The 17451-nt window shown below is 37.4% G+C and overlaps 1 protein-coding gene across 1 annotated transcript; it reads left to right on the top strand.

Annotated features, from left to right (window-relative positions):
* The first annotated feature begins 8620 nt into the window (after nucleotides 1–8620).
* Nucleotides 8621–12873, top strand: LOC131433078 (structural maintenance of chromosomes protein 6). The gene is made up of 9 exons (XM_058599837.1): nucleotides 8621–8796; nucleotides 8858–9140; nucleotides 9200–10058; nucleotides 10116–10312; nucleotides 10371–10993; nucleotides 11053–11708; nucleotides 11777–11978; nucleotides 12270–12631; nucleotides 12697–12873. Exons 1-9 carry the CDS (start codon nucleotides 8716–8718, stop codon nucleotides 12719–12721), a joined length of 3288 nt encoding a protein of 1095 aa, XP_058455820.1. The 5' UTR covers nucleotides 8621–8715; the 3' UTR covers nucleotides 12722–12873.
* The last annotated feature ends 4578 nt before the right edge of the window (nucleotides 12874–17451 follow it).

Consider the following 17451-nt stretch of genomic DNA (forward strand, 5'->3'; position numbering starts at 1 on the left):
AGAAAACTTCATTTTGAAACATCAATAAGAATTCAAAAAGACATGTCTGATTTACGTGTCAACGAAAATACTGTAAAAAAAGATAACTTCAATACTAATTTTTTTTCTAGCATATTGTTAGATTGTTCTAGAGAAAAGTAAATATATAATTGTTTCGACAATACATTACCGTCCATTTAATCTGTTGATATATCTGAAAGCAACCATTTATGTTTTCTTTGATTGTAATATTACTATTCATTATATTCATTGGAATATTACTGTTAATTATAAATATACCGGTTCGGATAGTAAATGTTAAAATACCTTTATCACTACTTTTCAACATACCAGAGACTGACTCGCATTGATCAGCTGTCTAAGCCCGACCTCTCTGGTAGAAGGTAAAAGTTAGGTTACTAGAAGATTTCTGATTGCATAAATGACCCTGTGTCACGTCTTACCCTTCCGTTATATATATTCACATCCTTGCTCTCTCTTGTGTACTATAGTTCTGTAATTTTCATTTCCTGTTTCTACAAAATGGTCTCTGGTTAGGTCTAAGACAAGACCTGACAACTGGGGGGGCTGCTTTTGTTCCAAAATGGACCAGTCTCTGATTGGCTGATTTTGATGTTGCTACCCGCACATTGTGAAAAGAAAAAACTTTTGCAGGGTACGCGAGCAATGATGCTGTGTGGGTGCAAACGAGTTTATAATAACTAATGTATAGTATGCCATGACAAATTGCGGTAGACATCATTGCACCAGGTCAAGCGAGCTGTAACAGAATTGCTTTGCACATTTCACCACGAACAACCTTACAGGTAAGAAGTGTACCGCTCTGGGTGATTCCGTTTCCGATTAATAGTTATAAAATGCACAATGGCGATCCTGCCAGGAGTTGCAATTCAAATAGCATAGTTATTCAAAACGGAAACGGAATCACCTAAAGCAACAGAAAATTATTCAAATATTTGGCACAAAGATTTTCATTTTCCATTGAAAAAAAAAGAAGCGTCGTTGGAGATTACGTAACGTTGAAAATAACTGGAACAAGCGGATCATTATGGTCGCGCATCATAAGCGGACCAGGAAGGTCGCGCATCAAAGCGGACCAGGAAGGTCGCGCATCAAAGCGGACCAAGAAGGTCGCGCATTAAAATGCATTTAAAAAAATGTTGACGATTTTTTTTTAATTGAAAAAGGCGGATTCATGAAATCGCGCATCACATAGCGGATCTGGAAGGTCGCGCAAATATTTAAATATAAACGAGCGAACCGAAAACGTCGCGCATAAAGGGAGCAGGCAACGTGGCCGTGCAAATGAAAAAAAAAGAAAATTAATGAGCGGATTTTCAATAATCGCGCATCGTAAAGCGGATCGTTAGATCGCGTACATTTCAGTTATAAGTTATCTCACGCATATATTTTTGTGTATAATTCCAGACCACAAAAAGGCGTTAAACTAAAGTAATATGGCAAACGACGGAAAATATGTCCGATTGGGCAACTCAAAATATATACCAATATTCGGCTACAATCGTACTATCTGGTACGCAGATTTTCTCGTTCAATTGTGAAACGAAAATGGCCGAAGAGAAAATGAAATGAATGAAAAAGCGGATCACTATGGTCGCGCATTATAAGCGGACCAGGAAGGTCGCGCAATTTTAATAAAAATGGCGGATTCTCGATATCGCGCATCACAGAGCGGACCAGGAAGGTCGCGCAAATATTTAAATTTAAATAAGCGGACCGGAAACGTCGCGCACAAAAGGAAGCAGGCAACGTGGCCGTGCAAATAAAAAAAAGCGGATTTGAATAATCGTGCATTGCAAAGCGGATTTTGAGATCGCACACATTTGCTTCGTAACTATTACTGGGACATTGGATAGTCTACCTTGGGTACGCAAGAAATTTATTAGTTGAGATCTGACATCACGATACTCCACGCATGTCCAAACGATATGATCAATATCGCGATAACCTTCGCCATAAGCACAATGATTAGTCTAGGAAAGTCCAATTCGAAGGAGATGTGTAGTGATTGGACATGAGTCTGGATATCACACGAATGAAGTCCCTACTCACATTCAGTCCCCTGAACCATGCCTTTGTCGATATTTTAGGAATAATTGAGTGCATCCACCGACCCAGATAATCTATATCCCAAGAAGCTTGCTGGCAAGTGTTCTTTGGCGGGACGCGCTATATAATTCATTGAAAGCAATTGGTCTCTCATGAGTTTCACCCTCAAAAGCACCACGTTTGGACAAACTCTTTCATTGCCTAGAATGGAACAATGAACCGGGAGCCAAAACTAAAGTGATTTGATAATTATTATTCAATATGTCGTTCAGACACTGTTTTATTTTGCCCAAGAAAAATGATTCATTTTTGCCAGCAGCGTTTGAGCGAATGGCTTCAATTGCACTCAGACTATCTGTGAAAAGAAAATAATGGTTTGGAGATAATGTGACGATTACACTCAAACTATAATGAACTGCTGCTAACTCTGCTATATAAACAGATGCAGGTTCTTGAAGCCTAAATGAGGCCGAAACATTATTGTTGAACATACCAAACCCTGTCGCTTTTTCAATTCGCGATCCGTCCGTGTAAAACATTTTCTCAGAGTCAATAGGACTGAACTTACTTGAAAATATTTTTGGGATTTCCATCGAGCGTAGGTGTTCCGGAATTCCACGCTGCATGGATGTGTCGAAAAATTAAGTTGAGTCAGGGACATTTAGGAGGCTGTGACGGATAGGAATATATCTTGAAGAGTCGATTTCCTGTAACATATGGATAAAATATACTGTCATGAATCTTGTTTGAGATTGAAACTCAACTAGCCTTTCGAAGTTATTAATAACTAAGGGATTCAGTACCTCACATGCTATTAGCAGTCGCGATGAAAGCTCCTAAAAACGATCTTTCAATGGAAGAACTCCCGCCAGAACTTCAAGACTCATTGTATGTGTCGAATGCATCCAGCCTAAGGCAATTCGCAAACAACGGTACTGAATTCGCTCAAGTTTGATAATATGAGAGTTTGCAGGGGAACGAAAACAAACGCATCCATATTCCATCACTGAAAGTATCGTTGTTTGATACAATTTTATTAGATCTTGCGGATGAGCACCCCACCAAAATCCTGTTTTTTTTTTCGAAGAAAATTTACTTTTTGTTGGCATTTTGTTATCAGATACCTAATGTGTCCTTCCCACGTGCATTTGGAATCAAACCACACTCCGAGGTACTTGAAAGTCAAAACCTGTTGGATAATTCTTCCCATCATATGAAGCTGAAGCTGCGCGGGATCATGCTTTCTTGGAAATACGACCAGCTCCGTTTTTTCCGCAGAGAATTCGACACCCAGATGAACAGCCCAAACGGACAAGTGATCTAAGGTATCTTGCAATGGTTTTTGCAATTCTCTTAGTGTACATGAGGTTAGCTGTCAATGTCATTTACGTAACAATTATAGAGGAGCGGACAGAAGCAAAATCAAATATCCATCTGTTCGAGTATTCCTCACTCTCATGTCCTACGTAACGATTTCTCATTCGACTGGTCGTATTGACAAACCTTCGACAAAATGTCTCCAATAGCTGCATTTCTTGGCTCGAAGTATGTTCTTGTACTTGGTTTCTAAAACAAGAATTTTCCAAAGTTCTGAAGAGTTCCTCATCCTCGTTTTAAAAACGTTTTGAAAGCATTTTTTTTCGCGTGTTTAGCACCTGAGCACTCTTTGTCCCACCAAGGGCTTGGAGGCCTTCTGTTAGACGATGGACCAAGAAATCGTTTGGTTTGGGCTTGTTCTGCGGCCTCCAAATAATGGCTTAATATTTTACTAGTTTGATTGTAGTGCATGAATTTTACTAGTTTGATTGTAGTGTGCATTCGGCTAGCGGGTCAGACTGTATGAATACAGATGTGTTCTTCTGTTGCTCAGTCGATCAATGGACGTACTTTGTAATCCGATTATTCTCAGTTCAAGTCACAGCGGTCGCAATCATAACCTTCTTTTTATTTCAATGAATTTCATGTCATGGAATTTTAGGTATAATATTGAATGTTCTTGCACGTAAAATTGCTCCATTTATGTGCATTTGATAAAATATAAAATCACAGGATTTTTTCGAAGTGTGCAGTGTTAATTCTACATCGTGGATCCGAGCGATATACCACTCGATACACCCAGGGATGCCAAAGGTTAAAAAAAATCTGTGCATTGCGAAAAATCTGAACACAGATGCCAAGTATAAAGAAAATCAGCAAATATGTTTATTAAAATGTATAATTTTAGCTCACCAATGAAAATGAAAAATTTCAGAGAATGTTTCACTTTTTTTTTCAATTTCATTTGTAATAAATATTTATAGTGGCCGTATTTTGTAATTAAAATCAGCATCAAACCGTTTATCTTTCTAGTGAATTAAAAAAGATTTGTTAAATTAGTGTAAACTCAAAAGTGTGTTTAGTTTTGCGAGAAGAATGAACTGTTGTGTTCCACACTGTGGTCGCACTAAGCATTTCTATCCAACTTGACCTTTTCCGGTTTCCAAAACATCCGGTAATACGTCACCAATGGAATCGATTTTGAGTTCAACATGATATATTTCGTGTTTTGTCATCAAAGCTCAATTAATTGTTTTTAAGCTTTAACATATAATAAATAAATGCATTCACCAAAACATTTTTATGTTTATTGTAACTCCACGGGCGTTGATAATTGCTAAGTTGATCAACGGAGAGATTGATGCTCCTGAATTGCTTTATGACCTTAATTTTCGAATACCGAATAGATCACTGCGTAACACAAACCTGCTTCAGAACCGATTCCAGAGGACTGTATTCGGATACATCGAGTAAATTACTGCATGCATAAGAACATTCACTGCAGTAGAAGAGTTTGGAGAGCCTTCCCGCCGCTTTGTTGAAAAAATCAAGTGATCTGAAATAATCTATGGATAATTTAATTTGTTATAAGTTGTTTGTAATAGCTTTTAAGTAGTTGTGTAGTTATCATGTAATTTTTGTGATTGGTTTAAAAGATAGTGGTTTTTATGGCTATCTGAGAATGATATACATTTTTCAACTCAGATGGGCTTTCTCCCACTCTGTTAGTTCATTTAGAAATCAGCTCGAAGGATTTTTTTCAATAAATAAATAAATCAAAAACCGAGTATAAAAATTTAAAATTAAATAAATATTTTTTTCTTAGCATGAAATTATTAAAAAATCTGTAAATATGACTACACTGTAGCCGATACGTTGGTATTTATTCCACAGGGCGAAAATGACGGGAAGGATGATTCGAAAGGAATAATAAGAAGTCAGTTGTCAGGTCTTGTCTTAGGGTTAGGTGAATATCGCAAAAAGAAAAAAGAAATATTTACTCCAGAGCAAATTCAGCAGCTAGAAGCTTTATATGGAGGATCTATAATAGAACTGAAACTGGAACAAACGTATCCCCAGCAATCCGTTCTAGTTTTATTTATTCCTGGCATTGTGCCGTTTTACGAAATCGGTATTGGAGTGGTATGATGCCAGCGTTGTTGTTTTTGTACCAAAGGAAGCAAATCTGCCAAAATCGCTAGAACTTCACCAGTAGGAAAATTGTGGGTGATTATGAAGGAAAAGTTTCGGAAAACAGGAAAGGTCTTTGAAAACGACAAGAATTTTAAGAAAGAGTGGATTAAAGTGTGTAAGAAAGAAGCTGCAAATTTTGCACAGAATTTAATGGGTAGTGTTAGTCCAATGTGAGGGCAGGAATATGGAAGGAAGCTGAATAAACCAACTTTGCAAAAACATTGCTAAAATGTGTTTATTTATTCTCTGAGAGTTTCAACAATATCCAACTTAATATAAATTTTTTGTGAGAAATTTTGACGCCTTTTGAGAATACGTCCTTTGAAAGGATGGGTAGAACCTAATCATGAAAATCTCTAGTTGTACTTAACGCAACAACACAATTCTTTCCTCATGCTATCAGAAAAGAGATCAGTAATTTACGATTCAATTTTCAACAATATGAGATAACCATAAATGACTTGAAAATTAAGTTTTCTCAATCTTTTGGAAACAATTTGGAAAACTCATCACGCTTTGGAAACAATTTGGAAATCTCATCATATTCGCACTCGAACGACAGTTTAGAAGTAGTCTTAGATCCGATGTTCAACTGTTCGAATCGGATTGTTTCGATCGAATACGAAATTTTGCATTCTGTAGCTCGATCGAGTTCGAGTTTTCCACACAAAAATATCGCTCGATAGAATTACAGAATGCAAATTTTTACATTCGTTCGAAAAAATCCGATTCGTTCGAAATACAGAATAGCGGCCCTTACACGAGCATTATTTTTGTCATTTTTAATGATGACTAAGTAATGATGTATTTCAAATTTGATAGAAATCTCGTCATTACTGCACCATTACACGTTCATTAAAATGATATTAATTTTTAGTAATGACATTTTTAATGACTCGTGTAAGGGCCGCTAAGGGCATGTTCAGGAGTGTTTTAGTTCTAGATGCATAATTTATGTCAGTTACAAAATTTAAAACTGGATTTTATAACAAGAAAAACTGGCAGCCCCAGTAGTGTTTTACTCGTGTTTCAAATATACAAAAAATAGAACATCGTAGACCCGACGACACGACCTGCCACTCGCCTATAAAAACTGTATCGTAAATTTAAGTACCCCTCAGTAACTGGTAATGCCAAAACGAAATTGCTTGGAAAACTATTGAAACTGGCAACAAAGAACGAAATCTGTTGATTTTGAATAATAGTTACCAGAACCTTGGTTACGTGTTGTTCATTTACAAAATATAATTTGTCCTTCAAGAAATCGAACGCGAATGGTGCGAACCAGAAGAACAACGGTTGGTTGGTTATTACGGATGTCGAAATACTGATCAATTCGCCCAGTAAACCCCGAAATAGCAAGAAGAATTTACAGCATGAAGAAAAATTTAAAAATGGTATTTGCGCAGGTACTAGCTTTGAATCATAATATTGCTAAGACACTACTCCTATTTTCCTTTCCGTTGTAGATCAAGTACTTCGATTTGAACAGTTTGTCTAATCTTGCTCACCAAGAAAAATTTAAATGCTGGAAAGGAGTTTTCAAAGCATTTGGATAACGTGACTGTGTAGAAGTGAACGGAGCAGATTTCACACGATGATTAAGGGAATTTATTTGAAAACCGAAACCGATTCTTCATGAAAATACAATATTTTATATGAAGGAATATATTTCTATCGCTAGATTTTCATTCAACAGCGAGGTTATGCTAAAAGAGTACATTTTATCACTATCGTAAAACAAAAAAAACTTGAATTTCTAAAGTCTCCCGAAGAACATATCTTCACTATACTATGAATTACGCAGATAGTCGTAGTGTTCATTACGTGATGGATAGCAATCGTATATAATCAGATAAAGATGAGCATCTAGCGTTCTACCGACCTAGTACAACAGCACTACTCCATGCCGGAACGGAAGTGCCTACGTTTGCCAGCTCGTAGAAAGATATTTCAGGAATCGATCGAAACCGCCAGGAACGATTTTAAGACGGAGATCTACGACGAGATCGTTTGACTCCGAAGCGACGGTACCTTTCAGTCTTCATTTTCTTGTTTAATGTTTGTATCCAGCTCTTTAGCTCTGTTTCCCGTTTATATGAGACCCGTTTTCCCGCAGTAGTCCTAGATGTCAAATATTTTTGTCTTTGCACAATATTACAGTTCGTTGTGCGTGAGAATGTCGAAATCATTTTCACATTAGTTGTCGTACTGTATCATTCTGGATGCTATAGGGTTCTATCTTTCTAAATGAGTCTTGATTCCTGAGTTTCTGCGGCTTTGGTTTTTCGAGCATATCAAAGTTTATCCAAATCGCAAAGGTGGCCGTATGCATTTTAAGCTTAGTTCCAGCGCTTTGCCCATAAAATAACGCTTAGATGACGCTTAGATGAAAAATTTTATGTCTGGGTACATCTCACGATACGTTGACGATACGTCGTCTGTTGATCGCACGTACTTTGAGCGACTTCTTGCATGATCGAATCCAACGTAATAAGTGAGCACTAATGAACAAAAAGTATACAATCCTTGATTCCACGCAGGATTTTACTTAGCAGTTCTACGATATTGGTATGAAATGCGGAGCGGTTTGTTTTTGTTCATTTGAGTTGCAAGGAAGTTTCCTGGGTAACGAGTTCGTAGCAACCCAAAAAGTGTTGCTGGAAATATTTTTCCCATCATTAACAAGGGGTCTTTCATCATTGTAGTAACTGGAGTGGAATCACTTTTCGTTTAGTTTTTTGTTCGGAGTGTCTGGTCGTGTCGTCGGTAGACCTGTTGTAAATTTGACAGAAGAACTGGTCGAATAAAAATAACTAGAACGGCTTGCTGGGGATACGTTTGTTCCAGTTTCTGTTCTATTATAGATCTTCCATATAGAACTTCTAGCTGCTGAATTTGCTCTAATAGTAAAGTCAGAAAAGCGGACGCGGGCATATTCAAAAAAGCTCAGGAGGTCACCGATACATTATACATCGTGACAGCATGCAATGCTGTCACATATTGTCAGCTGTGCAGTTTTCGCGCCATTTGACAGCAAAACATTGAACCGTTGTGAAGACAACGCAGACAAGATTTTTCGTGTTTGTGTTTAGTTGTTTGTTGCTGAAAAATCGGTTTCTGGAGGTTTCAGAAATGAATCGACGAAAACGCGAAAATTCTCCAGAAGTACCCTCCAAAAAGCGTCGCAGTAGAATTGAAAGCAGCAGCGAAGATGTGAGTATTTTTATTTGGCTTAATCGCATAATAATTTGCCGATTGGTTCTACCCTTCTCAGGAATCCAGCAGCTCACAAGCAATCCCATTGTCCAACGGTACGCCAACCGATCCAATTGAACGAGCAATCATCCATGACATTCAACAAAACATACGTAGTGGAAAGATTCTGAAGATGCAGCTTAAAAATTTTATGTGTCATAAAAATCTCGTTGTTGAATTCAATAAACGTGCAAACTTATTGGTTGGTAACAATGGTAGCGGTAAGAGTGCCGTCCTTGCTGCTCTAACTATTGGTCTAGGATGCAGTGCTAATATGACAAATCGTAGCAGCAGTGTGAAACGTAAGCTATTAAATTTTATCTCTTAACATTAGTGAGTTCCGACGACTTATTTTTTACAGAGCTGATTAAACATGGCGAGACGCAAGCTACGATTGAAATTCATTTGGAGAATGATAGTTTTGATGCCTTTGAGCGAGATGTTTATGGTAACAAAATTATCGTAGTGCGCACGATCAATGCCTCTGGGGCTACCAATTATAAACTAAAAAGTGAAAATGGTAACATCATAACAACAAGCCGAAGCGAATTACTTAAATTGATTCTGTATCTCAACATCCAAGTCGACAATCCCGTTTGTGTTTTAAACCAAGACTTGGCGCGATCCTTCCTGAAGGACTCTGACGAAAAGAAACAGTATAGTCTTTTCTTGAAGGCAACTCAAATCGATGCTATTACAAGCAAACTGAACGGGTGCACACCGCAGCTGGAAAATGCTAAACATAATCTGGAATGCAATGAAAAAAGTTTGCGTTTCATGGAAAACGAAATTGTCGAAATGCGGCATAAGTATGAAAACTTACAATCAGTTGAGAAACTCAAAGAAGAAGTTCAAGCTGCAAAACTTAAGCTCGGTTGGCGAATAGTGGCTGATAAATCGGAGGAATGTTCGAATGTAGAGGATCAGTTGCGAGAGAAGTTGAATACGGTGAAGGAATATATGAATGCCATTAAAAACAAGGACGCCATCGAAGAGGAGATTCAGCGCACTATTCAGCGCTATCGAAATGACATTGAAGGAAAGAAAGTTGGGTTCGGAGAAGTAAAGGAAAAATATATACAAGCGCGCAGGATCGCACAGCAGCTGCAGGAACAGCTTGCGGACAAAAAACGACAAATGATGAAAATAAACGACCGGATAATGCGCCAGGCTGATGATATTAAAAACCTAGAAACGGTTTTGGCAGAACGAAATGAATCGTACGTTTCAATGTACTCTTTGTGTGTACGATGTTAATATACAGATGTATTTTTCAGAGGATTTAATCGTATTGCCGAAGAAAAGAAACGCAATGAACAAACAATAGTGGAACTGACGGACAAGAAGAGCGGATTGCAGGCAATGATAGAAAATGCAAAACGTGACGTGGAAGCTCATCACAATACGCTTATCCAAATCACCGACGCTAAAGAAGAATTTAATCATCGACGTATAGCTAAGCAGCATGAAACATGTAAGTTTGTATTTCAATTTCAATTATTGCACAAATTCATATTGTTGTTTCAATCCAGCTAGGACAGAAGAACAACTAAAACAGTTCGAATCATCTTCACGTGATAGTTTGTCAGTTTTTGGGCAAAATATGCCGTCCTTCGTGGCCAGAATTGGCCAACTATACAAACAGCGAAAATTCACAGAGCTACCTCGTGGGCCACTTGGTCAGTATATCAAAGTAAAAAATAAGAAGTGGACCGCCATGATCGAAACAGTGATAGGACCTGGCATGTTGACTGCATTCTACGTCAATTCGGATGCTGACCGTGCCACACTCAATCAGTTAATTGATCGAGAGTTTCGGGATATGCGGGGCCGAACCATAATTACCAGTCGCTTTCACAATCAGGTCCATGATGTTCGCGATGGTCAGGTGGAGGAAGTGCAGAACGCACACTCGTTAATGAATCTCATCAGCGTCAGTGATCCGGTGGTAATGAACTGTTTGATCGATCAGGTTAAGATAGAAACGATTCTTGCAGTGGACGATCAAACTTTAGCTATCGATCTAACAAGTCAACAGGAAAATGTGCCCAGAAACTTGCAGAAAGTTGTTGTTATGGAACCTTTTTCTGAGTTTTACCCAATGCCTAATTACAGAAGTTATGGACTCCAGAAACGACCTGCCCGTTATTTACAAGTAAACTTTCCAATACTGCTAAAATTGACTACTTTTCACAATAATTATGTTTTACTTAGGTCAATCTTTCGGAACTGAAGAAGCAAACCGAACGTCTGATGCTTCAACTTAATCAAGAAATGAGCCAATTGAATGAAATAATCGATGTGGAGACTCGGAAACAGAAGGACAAGAATCGAGAATTGCAAGAAAGACAGAAGCAGTTGTCGAAATTACAGCAAGAACTAAACACAATAGAGTCGAAAATCGTGGATCTCAAGGCGATTGAATACCCTGCTGAATCGGAAAATGTTGCCCTTCAGAATGAACTTGACGAGCTGAAAGTCTCTCAGACTAAGCTCAGCGAAACGATTTCCGAATGCAAACAGAACTTGGAAACATTCATGCGCGAAATTACCGCTCAGGATCGTAATATCGAAGAGAAAAAAGAACACATGGCCGTAATTGAACGCGAACTACAAGAAATACAAGGCAAGATTGATGCAGAACAGCAGAAACAGCACGATATGCAGGCAAATTCTAAAACCAAACAGCAGCAACTGGACCGACTGACCCAAGAGGTTCAGAAAATGCAATCAGTACGAAATGAATTGAAGCAGACACTGGAGGCTGCCACGAAGGAAGCACAAGAAACGGGTGATCGTGTTGAATTAACTGAAACTGATACGCAGGATGGGCTGAAGAAGATCATTTCCTCAACAGAAAAGCGCATGAGGTAAGTGCAAAGAACTTGTTTCTGTTTGTCGAGTTAACAGTTTAGCTAAAACAAATTATCCAATTTAGACATATCAATTCGAAAAATGAAGACATCGCTGATGTCAAGGCCATATTGGACAATAAATTGATGAAGCGGGATACCTCTTTGCGTTATACGGATTCCTTGAAAAGGGTTATCAGAACACTGCATAACTCACGCTCAGCTCGATATGCGTATCTGCACAAACTCAAGTCTCACATGTCACTGCGTGTGAAACACAAGTTCAATGTAAGTGAATATATATATATATATATATATATATATATATATATATATATATATATATATATATATATATATATATATATATATATATATATATATATATATATATATATATATATATATATATATATATATATATATATATATATATATATATATATATATATATATATATATATATATATATATATATATATATATATATATATATATATATATATATATATATATATATATATATATATATATATATATATATATATATGACTTTACTTCAATGAATATGTATTCTAGACCGTGATGCAACTACGAGGGTTTGTCGGTGAAATCGTCATGGATGCAAAAAACTGTACATTGGCTCTTTCGGTCGTGCCTCGAGATAAAAACGTTACCAATGCGGTATCCAATACGAAATCGCTTTCTGGGGGAGAACGCTCATACTCGACGGTGGCGTTCCTGATTGCGCTCTGGTCCTGCGTTGACACACCGTTCTACTTTCTGGACGAGTACGATGTTTTCACCGATCAGGTCAATCGGCACATGATGACAATGTTACTGCTGAACGAGACAAAAAAGAAAGCTGATCGACAGTTCTGCTTTCTAACACCGCAAGACATGAGCAATATTCAAGCGACTGACGATCTGACAATTCATCGGTAAGAAACAGTACTGCTTATACTGGTAGTGGCGGTAAATAATTTGTTCTTTTTTTCTCCTGTAGAATGGCTGACCCGGAACGATGTTAGTGTTTTCCATGGCACACCTAACTGAAATGCTGTGTTACAAGTATTAGGTTTTATTTCTGTTGTACTATTCCATGCGTCTGAATTCTTTCAGTAGACTATACCTTGTTAATTTAATGAAGTGTCCTTACATAATATATTTAATGTAGTTGAAACATTCAATAATAATGATTCATCGAACTAAAACGAATCTCCTTCCAGCGTTTGTTTGTCTGAACCCGTGATTCCTGAAGTGCTTTTTTTCTCACCAATATTTCATATTAATGGGAGCTTCTCCTGTGAACGAGGATTTTCGTTCTTTCAATACTCTATAATCTGATATGTATTTTTAAATAGGTTGAACTGTTCTTTAGTTTTCATTTAGTTTATCCAACTTTTGGCAACCATATCCCAAGAACAACTCGATATTTTTACATATAATTGACACGCTAATAAATAATAATAACTACACAAAAATTGAAGATAAGGAAACCCATAGTTTTATGTTAATCCACGCTCGAAATGAAGTAACGAAAAACCCCGTTTACAGAGCTTCCCTTAAACCGACAGAGTTACTTAAACCTCTTGCCAGTTGGCCTTACGACATTTAGCCAAGGCCAATGAAAAAATGAATACCAGCATGGCTCTGCCTGTTTTTCGGGGCCTTCAGGATTAAAAGCACCTCCGTTTCGGCCACAAAATTCCTGGACTAGATCCTTTGCATGAGGTTCGTTCAAAGATTTCCGATCGGTTGCAGCTAGAGTATGTTGAGAAGTTTGGCAATCTTTGGTACATCGTTGTTGTAATCGAAGTAGTCATTCAATATATAATCAACGAATGTATTATATAGCCTTAGCAACGCCTAGCAACGTAGGTTGTTGATTCATTAGTCGTTAGTCAATCCACTTAACCAGTTGTATGTTTTACTCTTCAACTTGGTTATGGGCCCAGAATTGATCATAAACGGATGAAAGAAGATTAATCCAAAAATAATCATCCTACGATGAACAACGGAGAAGAAGATGGCATTGGAGCCGATGTTGGAGTATCAGCAGTAGGAAGTGGTCCTATCAGCGGAGTCGCTTCACCGTTTATTGAGAAGCCTGAAGGCCGAGAAAATTACGTCACGTGAGCGTTCGCCATGAAGATGACACTCATCCGCTAGGGTTCCTTGGAACGCTGTGTTGATGACTGAAAGTCAAGAAATCGACGAAGAAACGAGTTTGCGACTAGGTAATTAAAGTCTGGGTCATGACGCAAAAGAATAAAGAAACTGCGGAATGCTCTTTTGGACAACAGTATAATACGGAAAATCGGGCTGATGGTGAAGCTATCATCGATTCGTTTAGACAAATGCTGCAGCGTAGAAGCGTTTCAAGGTTGCCGGCTCATGGCTAGCTGCATTATTACTAATGGAGCTTCCGGAACATTATGAACCCATGATAATGGGCCTCGAGGTATTTGGCACTGCTTTGACGTCGGACGCGGTGAAAGCCAAGATATCGAAAGACGTAAAGCTGCAAACGAAATATAAAATTACTGGTGGAAGCGGAACGTTTTATTCCAATCAAAATGCGAAACGGCGTGGAAGCAACAATGATGCGGCAAAGAACGTAACAATCTACTTTCAATCAGCAAAATTTGTCAGAAGAAATTGACAGTCTATTTCAGTGTAGAAAGATGTGAAATTCGAGAGAGTGATGGCTACGTGATCACATCTGGAATACAGATAGGCCTTTCTCATATTACTTATATTTTCAAAAACATCATCAGAAGATTCTCAAGATTTTTGCTCTCAAACTTGAATAATATCAATAAGAATAAACTTTCTTTGAGTATAAATTACCATAACCTTTTTAATTTGTAAACAGTTATGTCAAGATAATATAGATTTAAATGTGGCAACACGCTATACAAAATTGAACAAAGTACGCAGTGGGGCGTGCTAGAAGCTGGTGTATTTTGCTTCCGTACCAGCACATACCAATGCGTCATTTTGTATGACAGTTTGAAAGTTTTAACACTCATCGTCATCTAATTTCGGAACCGGAAGTCGGATCTGGATGAAATTGCACAGTATCTTTTAAGACAAAGACAAATCACTGTGAAAATCGGCTTAACCGTCGCAGAGAAATCGAAGTGAATTCCATTTTTGGAGCTTTTCTTCACTATTACCGGTGCTTTCCGAAGCGGAAAATGAAAATTTTCCACTTATCGCGCTGTTATACCGGAACCGGAAGTCGGATGTGGATAAACTTTTCGGGTACTTCTAAAAAATTTCAAAACCATTTATTTGCATCTTAATTTTTAAGAATCGATTAAGAAATTTACTAGAAAATTGAGTGCACATTTTCTCATAGATTTCCAACTATTACTTTGTTATTCCGGAACCGGAAATCGGATCGGGATAAAACTCAATAGCAATCTATGGAACCATAAGATCTTTCGTTTGAATCAAAGTTTGTGAAAGACGGTCTCGCCATCTCTGAGAAAAGCGAGTGAATTTTTTTTAGCGCATATCACACTGTAATTTGGGAACCGGACGTCGGATTGGGAATGAATTCATTAGCGATCTATAGGACCATAAGACCTTTCATCTGAATATGGCCCTTATTCTGCGAGTCGAGTGAGGTGAGATAAGTCGAGTCACCCGAGTCACGCGATTCTGACAGTCGAATGAAGTGACAAAAGTCACCAGAATGAGCTTCGATGAACTCTCACCGTATTCTTGCAGTCGAATCTGGGTGACAAGAGTCACTACGCAGTGAGTTTCAAAGTCGGTACCGGTAAAGCAAGTGACAGGAGGAATATTAATCGAAAAATCTTAGATATTTTCAAACCTATTGAATTATTTAACATGGTTTGATGTTGTTATTAAACACCAAAATTAATTGTACCAATTATGTTGTTACTTTTCAGATTTCCTATGAAAAATTCATCCGGAATAAATGTATACTTCAGAGAATTAGAAGAAAGATTGAGCTGTAAAATTATTGGATACAACTTTATGAGCACGATGGACTAGGCTCATAATACTTTGGGATGAAAGGACTAATACTCACGAAATGCGCGAAAGCACAGATTATTGTAAAAAAACTGTTTTAACCCACATAATGTGGTGTAATGATGCTTTTCTCATATAACTTTTTCATAAATGTTACTAAGGAAAAAAAAGCTTTGAATTTTGAACAAGGAAAGTTGTTTAAGCATATAGCACAACCTATATAATTTATAAAAAGCTTTAAGGCAAGTTTACAGAAGTTTGTCTTTTTTTGCATTTTGCTCTACATGGCGGAATACATTTTAAACACACTTGCCCTGTTGTTCTGGAACCCGAAGTGACATAAAAAAAAAGTTAACGGCAGACCATAAAACCTTTTATTATGGTCTAAATTTGCAAAAATGTACTCAGCTGTTTCTTAGGAAGTGTTTTCAGTTCAAAATTCATTGACAAAATATTCCATGCTGAATATTAATCATTATGTATTTATTTTTCATCCAGACTGTTGTTTTAGTCTAATGCACTATTTCGATTAAACTCAACTAAAAGTTATTTAGCAGGAATTTGATTTTGTAGAAGTAGCAGGAGTGCAGGAGTTGGTTTCTTTCGAGTAGCCTGCAGACAAAGTGCTAATTTGTTTGCAGTATTTTCTGAGATCGCTAAATCGCCATCGCTAATTCTGTGCTCCTGCTACTGTATATAATATTTAAGTGTAACTTTACATGTTTATGTGGCCCAAAGTCATTCGAAACTCTCAGAAACATTTGACCGTTAAAAGCCAATCATCAATCAGTCGAAAACTGAATATTCAATCTTCAGCACAGTGGCTTGGTATGAATTATTTTGTGAGAGAAAGGATGTTCAGATAACGAGATAGAAGATTATACTCAGGGCATCTGTGCCTCATGAAGACTCGAATACCAGCACACTGTACCATAATCAAACCAACACTTTAATTGGACTCGTCCTTGCCTAAACCGCAGCCATTATTAACTACTCGATATTGTTGAGAGATTAGCTGGAAAGAATACAATTAGGAATCCTGTACGATCCTTTCAACTTGAACAAGAATGTTACAACGGGTCTTTGTCCACTGGTAAGCATTTTATTCGAATGAGTGACAGTGGTCTGGACTGCAATGTAGGTGAACTTAATACCTAATTTAAATCAAATAAACAAATCTTACAGTTGATATTTCGCTCCTCAGAAGCGTACTTTGCAAATAAAACATAAGCGTACTTTGCAAATTATCGACATTAATTATTCATACCAACTAACGGCAATTCATACTAACTAACGGTAACGGAACTCGTGATTTGAAAAAAAAAAAACAAACCGGAATCCAAAAACAAAATTCAACACTAAAGATTTATATTGAGAAAATTTAAACCTCACAACCGGCAACATTTCCAAAATTAACCACACAACCGGCAACATTTCCCACTCGTTTTGACGTTTGGGAAAATGAATCGTTCGTCACTTGCTAAGACAAGACCTGACATCTGGGGGGGGCTGCTTTTGTTCCAAAATGGACCAGTTTCTGATTGGCTGATTTTGATGTTGCCACCTGCACATTGTGAAAAGAAAAAACTTTTGCAGGGTACGCGAGCAATGATGCCAAGTATAAAGAAAATCAGAAAACAAATTTATTAAAATGTATAATTTTAGCTCACCAATAAAAATGAAAATTTTCGGAGAATGTTTCACTTTTTTTCAATCTCATTGGTAATAAATGTTTATAGTGGCAGGACTG

Source organism: Malaya genurostris, chromosome 2 (assembly GCF_030247185.1).
Source record: "Malaya genurostris strain Urasoe2022 chromosome 2, Malgen_1.1, whole genome shotgun sequence".
Taxonomy (NCBI): Eukaryota; Metazoa; Arthropoda; class Insecta; order Diptera; family Culicidae; genus Malaya; species Malaya genurostris.

Coding starts and splice junctions, on each gene's coding strand:
- LOC131433078 (XM_058599837.1), top strand. CDS start 8,716: ATGAATCGACGAAAACGCGAAAATTCTCCAGAAGTACCCTCCAAAAAG. Junction 8,797..8,857: donor TTGAAAGCAGCAGCGAAGAT/GTGAGTATTTTT, acceptor TACCCTTCTCAG/GAATCCAGCAGCTCACAAGC. Junction 10,313..10,370: donor AGCTAAGCAGCATGAAACAT/GTAAGTTTGTAT, acceptor GTTTCAATCCAG/CTAGGACAGAAGAACAACTA.